The following is a 13,824-nucleotide window of genomic DNA, read 5'->3' on the forward strand; positions in this document are numbered from 1 at the left end:
TGGAATTCGCAATTATCAAAGTTGGCTAGAAATCACTTGCTTGTCTCTTGAAAATTGATGTCATAAACCCAGATGACTGTGCCATAAACCCACAGTCCACGGCCAATAGCTGGATTATGTATAGGGAGCTACATAGTTACAGTGACACTTACAGTTACAGTGAGTGTTAGACAATTTTTTCCTGAACAGATTTGTCGAGAGTATTAAATTCAGCAATAAAAAGCTTCTGGGATGAATTTTGCAAAAACAATTAATTAATCAAAAATCTACCCTCAAAGAGTTAAAAGCATGTGACAGATCCCCATAACTCCACTTTACTTGCTCTGTTGCGGTGGTCTAGTGGCTAAGGTACTTCGCTAAGGAGACCCGCAGGTCGCGGGATCAAATCCCGGCTGCGAGGGCTGCATTTTCGATGGAGACAAAAATGCTGTAGACCCATGTGCTCATTTGTGTGCACGTTAAAGAACCCCAGGTTGTCGAAATTTTCTAAGCCCTCTACTACGGCATCTCTCATAATCATGTGCTGGTTTGGGGATGTTAAATCACACATACTATCATCAATCCACTTGTACTTGACTGATTCTAGAAAAGTTTGCTGCAATCTATTCGTGAAGCAATGAACTCATTCAGTGAAGCCATTCGATGATTACTTTGGAAATGTGTTGCAGGCCCCATCAATGTGCATCCAAATCCTAATATACAAGAGTTTTTACATTTTGTCTCTATTGAAATGTGACTGCTGTGACTGAGATAGGACATCTGGTCATTGTCAACTCTGTCACGAATAATGACACCATGCAATGCTTGACCACTGTTTGCAAGGTCTATGTGTCTGCAATGAAAAGCTTTTGAGAGTCCCCAGGAGTTTGTTTGTGCATTCTAGCCTTGCTGCTATTTTTCTTGTCTTAGTGGTTATCACATTCTTATTAATGCCCCACTTTCATGAAAGTGTACAGGCTGATCATATATTTTCTAAGCTATTCTTTTTGCAAGCTGGACCATTCAATTGCATTAAATATTATTTAAAATTGTTGTCCTTGTACTAGGCTAATTAGTGCAGTCATTTAGAAGAGATTTAGTCTTTGTATTGGAAAATCTTGTGCCACTTTTTCCCTGTTGTCATATTTACTACATGAGAGAATTTGGGCATTGTAATGATAACCTCAGAGTTTATCTTTTTTTGCCAAAATAAATTCTTTCATGCAGGTTCCTGGCCTAGTAGAAGGCCGTCCATCTGTGCTAAAAGGGGACAGTATCTTCGTGCGTCTTTCAAGTGCCAAGTGTGAACCATCTAGTCATGAACAGGAAGTGTTGGAGTATGAAGGCTTTGTCTGCGAGGCAAGAAGAGGCTCGCTTCTGATAAGTTTTTGTGGACGGTAAGATACTTATGAGCTTGAGTATAGATTTCAAGTTATTAGATGTTAATGTTCTTGTCGATATTATACTAGGTCTGTCTGTAAAGCTATGAGAGCGGGTCTGCTAAAAAGAATCTATTGATACAATCAGTGCATGTTATTTAATTTCTTCAGTATAGTTTCCTCAAGTGCTGATGCACAGATTACAGTGCAATTTTCATGCTGCAAAGGCTCCCAGAAAGTCTGCTGCCGCGACTTCTTCCAGAGACACACAGCCAGTTGGACGGCAGGAACACTGTTAAAATGACGAGCTTCCTGGCTTCTCATGAACTATCGGAACAGGAAAAACTCTGCTGATCTCACGTTAGGGCTGTATCAGGATTCAATCCTGACTTCTTCCTGTTATAAAGAAAGTTCTTGGCATTTGATTTTCAGGAAGCTTTTACAGCACGAAACTCTTAATGTGATAGGTGTATCGACACCCAAGGCAGCTATGTACAGTTAAACTTCATCAATTTGAACTAGGTTATTTCAAAATCCCACTCAATTTGAAATATTTTTGTGGTTCCGTATTTTGCAATGTAAGTTTAAAAGGGTAACTATAAGTGTTGGTTAGTGCCAGTATAGTTTATTCAGAAATCAAGTGCTATGTTATGATTCCCGATGCCAATTTGGCCACAAATATGCGGAAACGACGGCTCTTAGGAGACACAAGGCAATGCAGGGTAACGATACCAATGAGGCACTGGTGAAGCACTATGGTGACCCCGCTCCTAACTGCAGCGGACGATCACCGCGGGTTCACGCTTAGCGAGCCACAGGGCCGCTACTTCGTTTACTCGCGTGTAGCGCACCGCTCCGCGCGCGCTCAACTATAAGGCGTTTAGCGCGGCGCGGCAAACAGACAGTGTTCTAATGTAACAGTACACAACACTTTATTGCCTCTGGCGGCACCCCGAACAACAGCACAACGTCCGCTCCCGGGATGCGGGTAGCAAAGGCACCCGCACGCGGACGTTCACAATAAGGGGAAAACCGCGAGCACGTCGCAGCTGGCAATGGCGAGCTTTGACACGCCGGTCGGGAAAAGGTCCCTCGCGGCTATGCTGCGCACTCTCACGATGATGGCCACTGGGCCTGGTCGCGAGTGTTAGGGCAAACCTCGTACGCGCTGGGCCTACGGCAAGTGCGGCTCGTTGTGGTACGACCACTTCAAGCACTAGGCACCGCTGTAGGCTTAGCGTACGCTACCAAAGCTAGCACTCAAGTAAACACGCCTGCCGAGGTGCCCAAGGCCACCCCAGGCAGGCTACAGTCCGGCGATTCCCAAAGGGGACGCGGACGAAGGAAAACACGTGCTTACCCGGCGCCGACCAACGGAGAAGAGAGCGCCCCCTCGGCGCGCGCGTACCGCGCGCCGTGCCCGCACGTGGCGCCATCTATCGCCACGTGGTGTTAACACAGCAGGAAAGCGAAAGGGTGTGGCCGTGTGGCGGAATGCCCGCGAAATGGTCGCAGGCGCGCCTCAGATCCCCACATCCTCCTCTCCTTAATTCACCCTATATACCGGTCTGCAAAGGCAGCCGGTCGTCGCCCATGCATGCAAAGGCGTCATGCAATGGGCAACAGCTAGCTTCAGCCTCGCTCTGCAACTGCTGCTGAAGAAAAAAAATAAACAACACAAGAATACACTTGACAAATACAAGGGCTCCGCGGAAGAGGGGTAACGGAAGTTCATGATGCTCACGCAAGAGCGCGTCCACGGCTCGGAGGGGCAGCGTCACGTAATGTCTGACTTGGGTGATTGCGTGGATGCGAGAGTTCAAGGGGAGGGTTCTGGTTGAGGCCTTCATGCGAGGAACGGGCTCACCTTCGTTTCGTCGATGTTGACGACAGCCCTGCGAGTCCGACGAACGCCGCCTCTGTGGATGTTCGGATGGACCTCGCTGCGACAGCCCGCCCTTCTGCTGGAATAATGGTCGCCAAATCCATTGGCTGCGAGGCGTCCTGCGGCGTCGGTCGAGTCGTGCACAGCGTCTGCGACAGCTGGCCTCGTGCAGGTCTCCGAACACCTCCAGAGTCCAAAGTGGTGTAGGGGTCGGTGGCTTCCTAAGTTGTCGCCACACGCACACACACACACGCACACACACCTCCGATGGTCGGGTCTCTCCAAACGCGCACCGCAAGGGAAGCGCAGAGTGTCATTTGTCCCTCTCCCCACACTAAAGCATCAATTCACAATCCCCTCCTCCAGCGAGAAGAAAAAAAAAAGAAAACACGGAAAAAACATCAAGTAAACAACACTCAAATGACAATCAGCAGCAGTAGCTGGGCGGAACAGACTTCTTTGCAAGCACTGGCTGTAAAGAAGTTAGCTAACTGAGACTAGAAAGTAAAATTGAGGGCCTTCGGTTGCGGAAATAAGCCCGCCGTCCGGCGCGAAATCACTAAGGTGACTGCTTCCTCAGATTATACCGGTGCGTGGTCCGAATGCGGTCCGCCGCACCGGGTGTGCGCCGTTGCTTGCACGAAGAGCCACTGGGCGCTGGCGCAGGCTCGTCAGACCTTGACGCAAAGGCTTTCAGGTCTGCGATATGGGCACGGCTGAGTTTTCCCGAAAGCGGGTCTTTCAGCAAGTACGCGAGTGGAGTCCAAGCTTTTTCCACTCGGTACGGACCAAGCCACTTTGGAGCGAGCGAAGTTGAGAAACCCTTGCTCGCGTCGCTAAGAGCGTGGTTGCGCTTCAGGACGAGGTCACCCACCTTAAATGAAAGGTGGCGACGTTTTCGGTCGTACTGGGCCTTTTGCTCGGCCCTGGCCGATGCCAAACTTTGCCTCGCTCTACTGAGAGCTCGACAAAGCCTGTCCCGAAGTGTGGAAGCGTAAGCAGAACAGTCTGCCGGTTCTTCCTCGTCTCCGAGCTGGCATTGCATGACACTGGTCACCGGATTTGCCAACTCCCTTCCGAAATTAAGGAAGGCGGGAGAGAAACCAGTAGAGCGACTCTCGGAGGTTCGGATTGCAAACGCGAGTTCACTCAAATGGTCTGCCCAGTCCCTTTGACTTTCGGCAAAGGCCGCCAACATCGGTTTGAGCGTACGATTGGTTCGCTCCGTCAAATTGGACTGGGGATGGTAGGGCGAAGTGGTGCAGTGATCTATTCCTAGGGAACGGCACGTATTACCAAACACCCGAGCGGTGAAATACGACGCATTGTCCGTGATCAATCTTTTCGAAAAGCCGAACCGACAAAACACTTCCTGTAGCCTCTCTAGCACCGCTCGCGCTGTCACTTTCCGCAGCGGAAACAGCTCCACCCATTTGGAAAAATGATCAACAACTACCATCAGATGTATGAACCCCTGCTTACTCCTGGGGAACGGCCCCATTAGATCGCAGGTGGCTACTTGCCACGGACGCTCACTGACAATCGGTTTCATCAAGCCGGGCGGCTTGCCACCCCTTGATTTCACCGTTTGAGAGACGTGGCAGGAACGGCAATAGCGAAAAATGTCACGCTTCATGCCAAGCCAAGTCACAACCTTGCTCAGTTTCGCAAAAACTTTGGAGCCACTCAGGTGACCAGCAATGGGCTCGTCGTGAGAGGCTCGCAACAGTGCGCCTCTCAGACTTTGGGGCACAACCACCTTAAACGGGTCCACTGACTCCTCATTGGTGGCTATGTATTTCAGCAGGAGTCCATCATGGTCCAGCAAGTATGTATCCGCGGGGGACCCAGCGACACACGCCGGTTCCCGTCCCCCTGCGCCCGCCGCACTACCAGCAGCGTCTCGGCGCTCCGTCTCCCTGAGACCGTCGCTCAACTCGCGACAAAACGGATCATCTTGCTGGGCCTTCAGTAACTCTTGTCTGCTGAAAGCGATTCCCATTCTCCCAAAGGGGAGCTTGGTATCGTTCCCACTCAGGACTGCAGCCATCGCCTCCGCTCGCATTGGCGTCACGGGTTCGCTTCCCTTTCGCTCCCCCTCTCGCCCGCTTCGCGGCGCGCTGCTTGCCTGGCCCGTGGAAAGGGTTTGCTCATCGCCGCACTCAGCCTTTTCTCCACTCGGCGGCTCCGCCGCCGTTTCGCCCGCGCCGCTTGCTTGCGCAAAGGCACCGCTAGCGGTTGTCGCACCGGGATCCAGGCTCCTGGTCGACACTGGGGCACGAGATAGCGCGTCAGCTACCACGTTAGTGCTCCCCTTCCGATACTGCACTGAAAAGTCGTAATGCTGTATTAGGAGAGCCCAGCGCGCTAGCCTGCCTGCAGGCTCACGGAGCCGCATCAGCCAGCTAAGCGCGCTGTGATCTGTTTGCACCACAAATTTCGTCCCATCCAGGTAGACATCAAACTTCCCCAGTGCAAACACGATGGCGAGACACTCCCTCTCGGTCACGGAATAATTCCTTTCCGCGGGTATCAACGAGCGGCTGGCAAAGGCCAGCGGCTGCAACACACCATCGTATTCCTGTAGGAGAACTGCTCCTAATCCCAGATCGCTTGCGTCAGTCTGGACAACAAACGGTCTGGTCAGGTCGGGGAGCTTGAGCTGCGCTGTCTCCGCAATGGCGCTAAACAGACGGCAAAACGCCTCTTGCTGCTCAGGTTTCCATCGCCACTCAGCTGACTTACCCAGGAGCTTGGTCAAGGGCGCCTGCACACGGGCACAGGACAGAATGAACGACCGGTAAAAATTGGCCATTCCGAGAAAGCGGCGCAGGCCGCGTACGTCCTTGGGCGCGGGAAAATCGAGGATTGCTCGAAGTTTCTCCCGATCTGGCTCAATGGAGCCTTCGCCCAGCGTGAAGCCAAGTAACTGAACTCGGATTTGCGCTAGTTGGGCCTTTGCGGGATTTAACGTCATCCCGGCGGCTCTCACCCTCCCGAGCACATCGGCAATGTGGGCCAAGTGCTCTTCGAAGGTTCGTGAATAAATCACGATGTCGTCGAGGTAGCACATGCAGTAAGACCACTTTGCTTCCCCGAGGACGCGGTCCATGAGTCTCTGAAAAGTCGCAGGAGCATTGCAAAGACCAAAAGGCATACGAGTAAACTCGAACAACCCTCTGTGGGACGTGAACGCAGTTTTACACTGGTCACGATTACCCATCCGGACCTGTAGGTAACCTTTGGAGGCATCTAATGTGGTAAAATACCGCGCAGTGCCGAGGTTTCTTACGATGGAGCTAATCGTGGGGAGCGGATAGGCATCCTTACGAGTCACTCCGTTGAGACGGCGATAGTCTACGCACAGGCGATGACTGCCATCTTTCTTAGGCACCAACACAATTGGAGACGCCCAGGCGCTGGACGAACGGCGAACAATGCCGGATGAGAGCATCTCGTCCAGCAAGCCGTCAATTACCTGCCTCTTGGCCTGGCTGACGGGCCTGGGGTTACACTTCAAAGGAAGCGCGTCGCCAGTTTCGATCGAATGGCTCACCAAATCGGTACAGCCGGGTTGATCGGTGAAGAGCTCATCGTATTCGTGCAACAGTGCCGACAAACGAGCCTTCTGTGTATCATTCAATTGAGTCGCACAGGCGATCAAAGGATGCGGAGCCTCTTCGTGTCGTGCCGCTCGATCCCGATGGGGATTTTGAGCCGACGAGTGCATAGCGCAGGGGCCTGCCCCCGAAGTTTGCACGTGACACGGTTTCGACGCTTCAACTGCACAGGCAACAGAAAGCGCCGGAGGGCTGATGAACGGCTTTAGCTCGGAAAAAGGTCCGTCGCGATAGCCTCCATTCGCAATGTCCTCTACGATACCGGTTTTTAGGAGAAAGTCCCGACCGAGAATCACAGGAACACTGAGCCCTGGAAGATGAACGAAACGCGCGCGTCTCATTCGGCCTCCCCATCTGACAGTCAACCTCGCGGCGCCCGCCGACTGGGCCACGCCTTTCGCGAGGGTGAATGTCGTTCGGCTGTCCCGCAAGCGCACCGAGCGCTTCTGCAAGTGGGACAACACCTGTTCGCCAAACAACGAAGCACTTGCGCCCGTGTCCAGCAACGCCGAGAATTTGCGACCGACAATGGTGACCGAAATAAACGGCGCGTGCGCACCAGAAAGACTGCTTGCCCGATACGCAGAGGGGAGAAGCAAAGGTTCGGCCGCTCGTGCCTTCACGAACGGCCCGCGCTCCCGTTTCCCTGCCTCACAGGAGGCACAAACGCGGAGCACTCCCTCGCTATGTGCCCCCGTTGACGGCAGCGGAAACAGCGCACTCCATCGCGGTTCCTTTCCCGCGACGGAGCAGCTGCGAGCTGCCGGGGTGGGTTCGCCGCTTGATCAAAGGAACCGCTCTGACGACCGTTACCACCGGTGATGCGCTGGGTCGGATTTCGTCCCTGCTCGCGCGCGTCGAGTTGCGATGCAGCACCGGCTACCCGCCTCCCGTACGTGTAGGGATCTAAAGCTCGATCGCTTATCTCCCACGCGCGCCCAGCTGTAGGGGTAGTCGCAAAGGCAGCTCCGGCGGGCTGTTGCCGCTGAGAAAGGGTCATGGCCCCTCCCCACGCGCAGCGCGGTTCGAGGGCCTCGCTGGCTGGCGGTGGCGGGTGATAGGAACGCGCGGCGAGAATGTCGCCTTGGATGCGCTTTGCCTCGACGGCCAATTGCTCCAAATCACGGAAGCGACTGCCGCGCTGGTACGCCGAAAAAGTCGGGTGTGCCTGCCTAATCACCCGTTCGACGCGCTCCTCGTTCGAGGCTCTGGGCTCAGCGATAGAAAAAAGGTCTTCCATCGCGCGTACGTACTCCGGAAGCGACTCATCAGGAGCTTGTGTGCGGAGCTCGAGCTCGCGCCGCATCCTACTCTCGTAGTCAGCGGGTAAGAATTCGCGCAGGAAGGCCGCGCGGAACTCATCGAGGGTTGCTGCTCGGTGGCCGGAAAGCCGATGCCACCTGGCCGCCGTGTCAGTCAGTGCTGCCGGGACGACGCGTCCGAGCACTTCCTCGTCGTCTAGACCCATGGCTCTCTGATAACGTGCGAGGGAGTCCAGGTAATCTCTTGCACTTTGCAGATCACCATACCCGCTGTAGGTCGGAACGGCCAACATGACAGCGGGATGAGGGCGTTTCGGAATGGCCGAAAGTGTTTGGACTTCCCCCGTGAGTGCCTGAATCATTTGGGCGGCATTTTGCAGCAGCGTCTGTGCGCCCGCTTCAAAGGAAGCTGTCGGTGCATTAGCGGCGCGGTTTCAAAATGGATACCGGCCGTCGCGACTCTGGGGAGCGCCTGTTTTTCACAGCTGACTCTTGGGGCAGCTTCACGTGAAAATGCTAGGCCGCTTGCGGCTAGCGGTGCAGGCGCGTGCTCAAAATGAGCTTGGCTGCTAGGTTGCGTAGCAGCCAGCGGGCAAAATTCGGGAACGGCTGAGGCCGCGGTGCCGATCTGCGCCCCGGAAGCTCCACTGAGAGCCGTTTCGGAGCGCTGTGACATGGAACTACCATGCATTCCAAAGGGAGCAGTAGTAGTCCATGTCCTTGTGCACTGCTCGGGTTGGGCTATGGCCCCGGACCCAAAACGCGCTACCTCTCCAATGGGAGCTGATATGTAGCGCCTCGTGTCATCCCGACTGGGGCTTGTGACAAGTGAGGGTGCGCGATTGTGATGCTCAAGGGGGGCACTGGCCCTGTTCTCGAGCAATGCGGTATCTGCTAAAAGCGTCAGCGGACAGAACTCACGCGGAGCGGACATAACGCGGGTAAACGCGGCGAGTCTGATTCGCAAAGGCGTGCTGACTCGGCTAAGCCTAATCAAAGGCTTAATGAGCCTTTGATACCGCGTTGGGCGCCAGTATGGTGACCCCGCTCCTAACTGCAGCGGACGATCACCGCGGGTTCACGCTTAGCGAGCCACAAGGCCGCTACTCCGTTTACTCGTGTGTAGCGCACCGCTCCGCGCGCGCTCAACTATAAGGCGTTTAGCGCGGCGCGGCAAACAGACAGTGTTTAATGTAACAGTACACAACACTTTATTGCCTCTGGCGGCACCCCGAACAACAGCACAACGTCCGCTCCCGGGACGCGGGTAGCAAAGGCACCCGCATGCGGACGTTCACAATAAGGGGAAAACCGCGAGCACGTCGCAGCTGGCAATGGCGAGCTTTGACACGCCGGTCGGGAAAAGGTCCCTCGCGGCTATGCTGCGCACTCTCACGATGGCCACTGGGCCTGGTCGCGAGTGTTAGGGCAAACCTCGTACGCGCTGGGCCTACGGCAAGTGCGGCTCGTTGTGGTACGACCACTTCAAGCACTAGGCACCGCTGTAGGCTTAGCGTACGCTACCAAAGCTAGCACTCAAGTAAACACGCCTGCCAAGGTGCCCAAGGCCACCCCAGGCAGGCTACAGTCCGGCGATTTTCAAAGTGGACGCGGACGAAGGAAAACACGTGCTTACCCGGCGCCGACCAACGGAGAAAAGAGCGCTCCCTCGGCGCGCGCGTGCCGCGCGCCGTGCTTGCACGTGGCGCCATCTATCGCCACGTGGTGTTAACAGAGCAAGAAAGCGAAAGGGTGTGGCCGTGTGGCGGAATGCCCGCGAAATAGTCGCAGGCGCGCCTCAGATCCCCACAGCACGCACTCCAGCCTCGCTGTTGCCACTGAAAAAAAAAAAAAAAGAGGAGAAAAAAAGCTGTATTATTTCCAGCGAAAATGTGTGCCTGCTGCGTTGCTGCAATGCAGTAGTGACATGCTAGCAGCATGTCGCATGTTTTTCGTCACGTCAGCACGTTTTGATTCGCCGATTCTTTTCGACAAGATAAAGCAATTAATAGAGTATAGTCTGGAGGAATTCGCAATGTATGTGAGCCTCCGATTGGTGGTCGCTCCAGCAATTTGCGCACTTGCACTTCTTGCAGAGTTCTTGCCGGCAACGCTTCTTTCGAAAACTCAGTTTCAAAACTCGGTTCGGAAACTTCAGTGATAATGTTTTCTAGCCAAAATAAATCACTAATTTTGTCAGACTGGTGACCGGTAAGTTTTTATTTTACCAGAAAGGATGGATCCATCATGACACGCCGATGCTGCGAGAAGGTGACATGCAGCCTGTTTGCCACCACTATGTTGCAGTGAAGCATGTCTTCTTTTCCGCAAGCACACATTTTCACAGATGAAAAAAGCTTTCTTTTTTTTTCTTATTTTTTTCTGGGCTGGCAGCAGCAAGGCCCACTATTTTCCTTCATGTTTGCGGAAAAATTAGGAACAGGTATTGCTGGAAAATGCAATCCTTGGAGCCACATTGTTGCTGGAAGAGCAAATGAGGGCACCTCTGATTACCTTAAGTAATTAAAAGTTCCTTGCATCCCACCTTTCGTAGCATGTGGTAATTCAGAAGCCTGCTTAATTCAAAGATTTTTCACAGTCCCAGTAACTTTGTAGTAATGAGGTTTTACTGTATAAGAATTTAAACAATGTACACTGATAAAATTAATTTCTTTTGCCAGACCCTTTATGTGTGTGGCAGTCATGATGAATTGAAATCACTGTAATTGTTGTGGTGTACACGTATCCCGAAGGAGTACGGCCACCAGCGTGGGTCCGGTCTTAGCGAGCCGCAGGGCACGCATTAACCGTCGCCGTGGCGAGAACACGATACTGCTCAAAGTCGCAACACTTTATTTTGGCAACACCAAACGCAGTACAGCCCGTCGCAAAAAGGCGCGGCGGGAAAGCAAGTAGGCTTATCCACGCCACGGGCACAAAGTACTACACAGGGTGCCACGAGCACGTCTCCGCGGTAAAGGTGATCCACGGAGACACCGGGACAAAGGGCCCGGTTGCTCGATCGAGGGCAAAGGCGCTCGCGTTGGCTTCGAAGGAAGACGGGTCGGCGTAGCTAGGCCACGCACTAGGACACCGTACTGCCCTTCGGCCGTGAGTACGCAGCGGGGCAACAAAAGGTGAGCGTTCGCCTCGGGCGCGAGGCGCCGTCGGCGAAGTCCGACGAGCCCCGAGCGACGGGACTCGACGGACGGAAAATAATGCGTGGCTCACCGCCCGACGCAGCGCGCGAAAACCCCTCGGGGGTCCCCGCGCGCGGCGCCACAGTCCACATTCGCTACCGGGTGAGGGAGTTAAACGTCACTCCGCCCTTCCCAGTGCGGCAGACAGCAAAGGAGGGCAGACATGTCGGGACATGAGAACAGCAGAAAAGGCGGCAAAGCCCGCGCAAAGGCAGCGGGCCAGCCTCAATTCCCACATCCCCCTCTCCAAAATTTGCCCTTTACCGGTCTGTAAAAGGCAGCCGGACGTCACCCATGCAGTTAAAATGACACTGCTATGAGCGACAGCTAACCTCAGTCCAGCCCTGTTACTGCTGCTAAAAAAAGATTACAAATGAGGAACAAAAAAATAAATAACAAAATAAACACATGACATTATACAAATAACTGCGGAAGGGAGCACAGCAACGTGGCACTAGTGTTCGTGGTGCTGAAGGGGGATAGTGTCCAGTGCGCGGAGGGGCGGTAAAGGAGTGACAGTGTCCGCTGGGTGCGATGCCCGAGTGCGAGGTCAGAGATACGGGAAGGGGCTCACTGATGGCTTGTTGCTGCTCTTGATAAGGCGTGAGTCCGACAAAAGCCGCTTCGGTTGTTCGGAGGCCCCGCATTTCTGGCTCGATGAGGGAGCTGGACGTTGCGGGAAGCCGGGCCTCTCCGGTGGTCAGGGAGGCCGAACCGAAACTGGCTGCGAGGCGCCCTGGCGTTGGCCGGCAGCATATAGCTGCTTTCAGCTGGCCTCGCGCAGGAGCCATGGTGGGAAAGGCAGCGTGGCTTCTTCGGCGACGGCCGAGAGCAGAGCACAGCCAGACGGTCTGACGCAAGTGGGTCAATGAACCCCCAGTACCTCCAGCGTCCGCATCGATGGGGGGAAGCCATCAAGCACTCTTCGCGGGCTCGCACTGAAGCGTCACGCACATACACACGCACGGAAGCACGCACACACACCGCCGACAGCTGCGCGAGCGTAGGCGCAAAGCGTCCTTCGTCTCTCTCTCTCCAGGCAAGCACCGACACACAAGGTCACACACAGCTCCCTTCGCGGTAGACGAAACGAACACGAAAAAAAAAGTAAAAAACAGAGCAAAACGACACTCAACATCTGGCGAAAAACATAAAACACAAATAACACTTAATATTAGACAAAAGAGACATAAAATACACATGAACACTTCAAAAAAAAAAAAAAACACTGGCAGCAGACAGGGCGGGGTCAACTCCTTTACGAGAAAAGGCCGTAAAGAAGCTAACCTATACTGAGGCTAGACAGTAAACTGAGGGCCTTCGGTTGCGGAGAAGTCCGCCGTCCGGCGCGAAATCACAAAGGTGACCGCTTCCTCAGATTATACCTGTGCGGGGTCCGAATGCGGTCCGCCGCTCAGGGTGTGCCCCGTTGCTTGCGCGAAGTGCCGATGGGCTCTGGCGCGAGCTCGTCAGACCGTGATACAAAGGGTTTCAGGTCTGCGATATGGGCACGGCTGAGTTTTCCCATATGGGGATCTTTCAGCAAGTACGCGAGTGGAGTGCAAGCTTTATCCACTCGGTACGGACCAAGCCACTTAGGAGCGAGCGAGGTTGAGAACCCCTTACTGGCATCGCTAAGGGCGTGGTTGCGCTTCAGGACAAGATCGCCCACCTCAAAAACTAGGTCGCGATGCTTGCGGTCATATTGGGCCTTCTGCTGAGCCCTGGCCGACGCCAAACTTTGCCTTGCTTTGCAGAAAGCTCGACAAAGCCTGTCCCGAAGTGCCGACGCGTAAGCAGAGCAGTCTGCCGGCGCCTCCTCGTCCTCGAGTTGGCACTGAGTGACGCTGGTCACCGGATTTGCCAACTCCCTTCCAAAATTTAAGAAGGCGGGCGAGAAACCAGTTGAGCGACTCTCGGATGTTCGAATAGCGAACGCGAGCTCACTCAAATGGTCTGCCCAGTCTCTTGACTTTCGGCAAAGGCCGCCAACATCGGTTTGAGCGTACGATTGACACGCTCCGTCAAATTGGACTGGGGATGGTAGGGTGAAGTGGTGCAGTGATCAATTCCGAGGGAACGGCACGTGACACCAAACACCCGAGCGGTGAAATACGAAGCATTGTCAGTGATGAGCCTTTCCGGGAAGCCGAACCGGCAAAACACTTCCTGCAGCTTCTCAAGCACTACTCGCGCTGTCACCTTCTGAAGTGGGAAAAGTTCCACCCATTTCGAAAAGTGATCAGCGACTACCATCAGGTGAATGAACCCCTGCTTACTTCTGGGAAATGGTCCCATTAGATCGCAGGTGGCCACTTGCCACGGACGCTCACTGACAGTCGGTTTCATCAGACCGGGCGGTTTGCCACCCCTTGATTTCACCGTTTGACAGACGCGGCAAGAACGGCAATAGCGAAAAATGTCTCGCTTCATGCCGGGCCAAGTCACAACGCGGCTCAGTTTTGCAAAAACTTTCGAGCCACTCAGGTGACCAACCAT

General features: G+C 54.1%; 2 protein-coding genes across 5 annotated transcripts in view; one reads left to right on the plus strand and one right to left on the minus strand.

Annotated features, from left to right (window-relative positions):
* Positions 1–13,824, plus strand: part of LOC119167487 (helicase MOV-10) — a 172,302-nt gene that overhangs the window by 48,351 nt on the left and 110,127 nt on the right. For all 4 annotated transcript variants that reach the window (XM_037418970.2, XM_037418971.2, XM_037418968.2 and 1 more), the window contains one exon: positions 1,207–1,376. In XM_037418970.2, the coding sequence (XP_037274867.1) occupies positions 1,207–1,376 (170 nt within the window). The remainder of the gene's footprint in view (positions 1–1,206; positions 1,377–13,824) is intronic.
* On the minus strand, positions 7,347–9,362 carry LOC142765368 (uncharacterized). The gene has a single exon (XM_075866181.1). It carries the CDS (start codon positions 8,485–8,487, stop codon positions 7,483–7,485), a length of 1,005 nt encoding a protein of 334 aa, XP_075722296.1. The 5' UTR covers positions 8,488–9,362; the 3' UTR covers positions 7,347–7,482.

This window comes from Rhipicephalus microplus, chromosome 6, assembly GCF_043290135.1.
Source record: "Rhipicephalus microplus isolate Deutch F79 chromosome 6, USDA_Rmic, whole genome shotgun sequence".
NCBI lineage: Eukaryota > Metazoa > Arthropoda > Arachnida > Ixodida > Ixodidae > Rhipicephalus > Rhipicephalus microplus.